This window comes from Sphaerodactylus townsendi, linkage group LG02, assembly GCF_021028975.2.
Source record: "Sphaerodactylus townsendi isolate TG3544 linkage group LG02, MPM_Stown_v2.3, whole genome shotgun sequence".
Classification (NCBI taxonomy): domain Eukaryota; kingdom Metazoa; phylum Chordata; class Lepidosauria; order Squamata; family Sphaerodactylidae; genus Sphaerodactylus; species Sphaerodactylus townsendi.
Window position 1 is genome coordinate 153359830 of NC_059426.1, and position 6213 is coordinate 153366042.

The window sequence follows — 6213 nt, forward strand, 5'->3', positions numbered from 1 at the left end:
TAAAAGAGCACATACTGACAACCAATCATTCTTTCATATTTATAATATAAATGCTTATTCTGGTACATCATTTAGTGATATAGAAAGAATAGCTTAAAACATTCCAAAATGTATATAGCCCTCCCTGTAATGCACATCTTAACCGTATCCTCCCTTGACACGACAGTTTCACCTGTCATCATGTTTTCTTTTCAGCTAGATGAAAATCTCTAAAATAATCATCTTCCGAATGTTTCAACATCCAACAAACTTCTCTTGTTTATCCTACCTATACACCTTCACAACCGCACTGGAAATACTTAGCTATTTTTGTCAGACTGCCTATCAACATACATGGAGACATAATACAATCTTTTGTGATGGTGGGAAAGTTTATTCCCAGGACTGTGGGGCCTGCATGGACTTACAGCCATGCAGGTTGGGAGTTGGCTGGGAGACAGATACAAACTCTCTCCCTTTTTCCTCCTCTGAGCCCTCCAGGGGAGGGTGGTATATAAATAAAATTTCAGATCAAAATCAAATCAAATTCTGTCAGTGAAGCTATACCAACTGAACTGGAAGAGTGTAATTTCACCTCCTTCCCTCTCCTAACTGCATCCACTTTACCCACATGCCTATTAGTCCACACACAGATCTCATGACTCCAAGAATTAACCTTCCTGGTGTAGGAATGGACTGCTGAGGGAAGCCGGAAGGGAATGTGCAAAAGATCTGTGCCTGTCCATGCCTTCTATTGGTTGATTATGGCATGTAAGTCCATTGTGTGTACCTACAGGAACACAACAAATAAGAAGTAGTGTAGTCCAGGTGGTTACAATCTATAGTATCATCCATCCATCTCAGGTTTTGTTTAAATCTTGGTACAACCCTGATCACTACTAAAGCTGTCCCTCAAATGCGCTTTGAGACTGCCCTCCCACACCTGGCTTCTTCTCTGTGTTCTCTGAATAACTCTCTTTCCATCTGCTGTATGATTGCTGCTTCTGGAACTATTTATTTCAATAAGAATTCCAAACTTTTGAAAGCATCCCTCCTCTAGCATGATTTTGATCAATAGTTGACCTCTCTTCTGTCACAGCTCTGTTATTACCTTCCCCCATCAACTGTATGACAAGTATAACTCTCTAACACAATATTATTATTATTCTTTGTTCCAGATTTAATAATAAACATAGCAATACCTGGCAATAGTAGGATTGATGAAAAAGAACATGAGAAGCTCACTAAATACAATTTGAAAATCTACATTCAGCAACTATGGCACAAACCAGCTGAAGCTGTCCCAGTGGTAATCAATACCCTGGGTGCCATTCCGAAAACACTAGGGTGGCCCTTGATACATCTTCAAATCGACAACATCAACATCTGTCAGATGACAGCCCTGCTGGGATCCACACAAATACCACACCAATACATTACAACGTCCTAGGGCTCAAATTGTAAAGAAAGGCCAACAACCAGCTGAAGAATTGGCAGCTGTGATACTGAACATAATAATAATTCTTTGCCGACAGATAGTGCTTTTGAATGTTTGGAGCACTTCACAGAAGGTTCAATTTAAGAGGGAGGCTGGTGAGGTAAACAGTTTTCCCATGTCACTTTGTACTGCAGCTATATTGGGGGAGGGGGGCTGCAAACAAAAGACCCATAGCGTATACAACATGTTGATGCATTAACCAAGCATGCACACCCCAGGCTGCGGCATAATTTAAATAATATTATGAGCCTATGCATAATCACACAGAAGCTGTTTGTGTCACCACCAAGCCTAAGAATTAAAACAACATATACCCATATTACAGGGAAACAGGCTGAAAGCCAGCAACTTGCCTGAAGCCCCCCAGTAAGTTCATATCACAGGTGAGACTCACACTTCATACTTGCTGATTTATAGCTCTGTCCAAAGCCAGAATCAAACAGGAATCCTGTGCCACCCTAAAGACTAGAAACATTTGTTCCAGCATAAGCTTTTGGGAGTCATTGCTCGCTTTGTCAGATGTCCCATGACAGCTGTCACTGGGTACTGATGTAGTAAGGGCTGACTTACATAATTTGTGCTACAACAGATGAACACATCTGCTCTTCTGGAACTACTGCAGAACATGCTAACTTCAAAATATAGTTCCCTCCCTCAATTTTGGGAACCTTCCACACAACATAGCTGAACGAACATCTGCCTCCCTCACGATGCACTATTGTGGCATACTTTCTGGACAATCCCTTTCATTGATGTTGTGAAGATCCTAATTCCTGCACGCCCACCTCCCCTGCTCTGCAAACTCTGGTCAGGGACTCCCTTCCCTCGAATCTGCTCCCTCCTTCCCTCCACACAACGCCGACCACCCCTTTCGACTTACCCCCCACCTCCTCCGCGCCTTCCAACAACATATCCTTGGTGAAGCTAGAAATCTGTCCGGTGAGAGTAGACAAGCTGCCCCCCACTTGGCCCACCAGGGACTGGCCCAGGCCCGCGCCCAGGCCCCCCAACCACGACGCCATCGCTGCCGGCAGCTGGCACACGGCAGGAAGAGGAGGAGCAGCAGCAGCAACAACAGCGGCACCCCCCGGCTTTCCAAAGCGCTTCCCCCACAGGAGCCGCCTCAAGGAGAGAAATCCGGGTCTCGCCGGGGGTCCCAGCCAGCTCGCTCAGCCTCCTCAGACAGCTGCTGCGGCGCCTCCGGTTCCTTCTGCCACCTCAACGGCCGCCATGACACTTCCCGGGTCACCATAGAGCGCGAGTGGCTAGAGCGGCCCTGAGTGAACAAGCGGGCAAGGGAAGACGGGATACTGGAGGCCGAGGCGGGCAAGGGAAGACGGGATACTGGAGGCCCCCTGCTCTTCCCTCCGCTCCCTTGCATGCCATCCCTCACTCCCCTTCCCTTGCATGGCACCCCTCCCACTCCTCTCTCCGCTAGGTTCAGATGCTGGGCCCCCTCCCCTTTCCTCCCCACCCTTTCATGCCACCCCTCCCCCTCTCTCCCCCTTCCTCCACTACCCCTCCTTCCCCTCCCTTGCATGCCACCCCCTCCCGCTACCCCTTCCCTCCTCTCCCTTGCATGCCACCTCTCACTCACTCACTCACCTCTCTCACTCCTCTTCCCTTGCATACCACCTCTCTCCCCCCTCCCTCTGCTAGGGTGGGTGGGCCATGTACAGATGCCGGGGCCCCTCCCCTTCCCTGCCTTCCCTTACCTTGCATGCCACCCCTCACTCCCTCCCCTTCCCTTGCATGCCACCCTCCCTCCTCCTCCGCTAGGGTGGGTGGGCCATGTCCAGATGCCGGGGCCCCTCCCCTCCCCTCCCTTGCATGCCACCCTCCCCCACCCTCCGCTAGGGTGGGTGGGCCATGTCCAGATGGGTTGGCCAATGGGCTGCGCAGTCCTTTTGCAATAAGGCTGGGAAGGAGACAGGTACACTGCCTGAGCCTGCTGATTGGGCAGTAGGAAAGACAACCTTTTAATGGCATAGCCTTAGGCTTAGCCCATCGAAATCCCTGTTAGACATTAATCATAGTATTTAGGGAGCCAGCATGATGTAGGGGTTAAGAGCAGGTGCAATCTAATATAGAGAACCGGGTTAGATTCCCTGCTCTGCCACTTGAGTTGTGGAAGCTTATCTGGTGAACTAGATTAGCCTGTGCACTCCAACACACACCAGCTGGGTGATCTTGGGCTAGTCACAGTTCTTTTGAGCCCTCTCTGCCCCATCCACCTCACAGGTTGTGTGTGTGTGGGGGGGGGGAGATTGTAAGCCCCTTTGAGTCTCCTTACAGGAGAGAAAGGGGGGGGATATAAATCTAAACTCTTCTTTACTTAGCACTGTTGGTCAGAGACCGCTAATCAAAAAATTGCCGCTTCAAAAGTAACAGTTGAGTTTTGGTCCATTAATAAGAATCAAAGAAGCTCATTATTGGGCAGTAAGTGAGTTGCATGGAGGATGCAACTTGTTGGTGGAGCATCCTGCCTCACACAGTGACCAACCAGTTCTTGTGGTCCAGCAACAGAGCATGGAGGACGAAGCTTCCTTTGGTGTTGAGTCCTGGCACTGGGATTCAGAGGTTGACTGAAGGTTCCCTTTAGACACCATGACTACTAGCCACTGATGGATCCATCTTCCATGAATATATCTGACCCCTTTTAAAACTGTCCATGCCTGGGACCATCACTACATCCTCTGGCAACAAATTCCACCACTGAGTCACTTGCAGTGTAAAGAAGTGTCTGCTTTTGTCTGTCCTGAATCTCCTGCCCATGAGCTTCATTGGATGCCCTCAAGGTTTGGTATTTTGGGAGAGGGAGAAAAAGTGCTATGTCAACATTCTCCACTCCATGCCCAATTTTATAAATCTCTACCAAATCCCTTCCCAGATTTCTCCTCCTAGGGAAAGCTCTGCAATGTCCTTTATGGGGTATGGGGAGTGACCTGAACCATACACAATATTCCAAGTGAGGCTGCACCAAAGCTCTATAAAGGGGCATTACAATGTTGACTGTTTTTATTTTAAATCCTTTCCCTAATAATCTCCCACACAGAGTGTGCCTTTTTCACAGCTGCAGCATTCTGGGTTGACACCTTTATTGAAGTGACCCCAAGATCTCTCTCCTTCTCAGTCTCATTAAGTTCAAACCCTATCAGCCCAGGGTTTGTTGCTCCATTGTTCATTACTTTACGCTTTCTAACATTGAACTTTATTTGCCATATTTGCCAGTTTGTCTTGATGCTTTTAGCAATGTGCATGCTAAAATGTTCTTTTTGCATGCATAATTATCAACTTACCTTTTTTTTTTGGCCTGAGCCTGTAGTTCCTTCTGCTCAGTTCGTTATAGCAGGCCTTCTATTTTTAAAAACAAGCCTCTTTGCTTTTTATACTTTCTTGACTTGTTAACCATGCAGGCATTCTTTTAGTCTTGCCAGTGCCTTTCCTAAATTGAGAAATGCATTCCATCTAGGTCTCAATGAGTATGGCTTTAAATAATTTCCAAACATCCTCTAGGGATTTGACTCTATTCTATTTCTCCTTGTTTACTTTTAAGTGTTCTCATTTTGTAAAGTTCCCTCTTTAGAAATCAAATGTTACAGTTTGGACTTTAGGGGTAACTTTCCATTGATGTGTATGCTGTCTGTTAATGATCACTGTTCCTAATTGGCGCAACAACCTCCACATCTCTCGCTAGGCTTTGAGCCACACTCAGAACCAAGCCCAACCTCTCTGGTTGGTTCTGCGACTGTCTCAGTTCCACTGCACAATCATTTCTGATGTCCAAGAACCTCATTTCTGCAATATGACTTAAACACGTTTACCTGGTTATTGTGAGGGTAGTTGAAGACTCCCTGTATCACAATATTATCTGCTTTAGTCAGTTCCCTTATTTCTTTCTCCATCTCATGCTCACCCTCAAGGGATTGATCAGGTGGGTTATTATATACCCCATTTTTAAGTTAACCCTTATACTTCAGTATTTCTACCCATATTGCTTCTGTTGGAGAGTTAATGCCCCTATGCTTTTTAACTTGTGTGGTTCTGTGCCTTCTTCGATGTACAATGAAACACATCCCCTCAAGCCATTCCTCTCTGTCGTGCCTACAGACCTTATGCTCAGGGATGACTGTATCCCACTGATTTTCGCCATTCCATTATGCTTTTAAAAAATAATCAGATCAGTCATCTGCATCTCCACCATTCAATTTTTTTCCCACCAGAAGAGGGTCCTTACATTCTTCAAATGCTGCAGGTAGACTATGAAGTGAATGTAAGACAATGCTTCCCATGTTTCAGGTACTTTCAGTAACAGATTTCAATAGAAGAATTACTCCTTAGTCAGCGGGATTTGTTGGGAGAAATTGCACAGGAGTAACCTGTTATACTAAACAACAAAGTCATAAAAAGAGATGCATGCAAGAGCCTCAAAAAACTGAGCGTGCCATAATTGCAATGTGTTAGGTAAGTAGGGGCTTGTGGTGACTGAGAATTGGCTATCATGGTTTACATTTTAAAACTAATTTTGCAAATTTTTCTTCATGCAGAAAGTCCCTTGCATTTTAAAGTAATTGAAGGCATGCTCACATTTTCAAATTTAGCCTTTCCCTACTAAATATAGAGAAGCAAGGATTGCATCCCTACCCAATTTAGTGCATTTCAAAGAAGGGGTCATTCCTGAGAACTGTGGATACCTTTTGTAGTTGCTATGGTGTATGTGTGCCTTTGTACACAAG

General features: G+C 46.0%; 1 protein-coding gene across 2 annotated transcripts in view; it reads right to left on the reverse strand.

The window, feature by feature from the left end:
- Nucleotides 1-3109, reverse strand: part of TRIP11 (thyroid hormone receptor interactor 11) — a 55609-nt gene extending 52500 nt beyond the window's left edge. Inside the window, exon 1 of one of the 2 annotated variants that reach the window (XM_048485204.1) lies at nucleotides 3083-3109. In XM_048485204.1, coding sequence (XP_048341161.1) covers nucleotides 3083-3107 — 25 coding nt within the window. In that variant the 5' untranslated portion in view covers nucleotides 3108-3109. Of the gene's footprint in view, nucleotides 1-2357; nucleotides 2707-3082 lie in introns of those variants that run through there. The other variant, XM_048485203.1, reaches the window with a different exon arrangement.
- Nucleotides 3110-6213: the final 3104 nt, after the last annotated feature.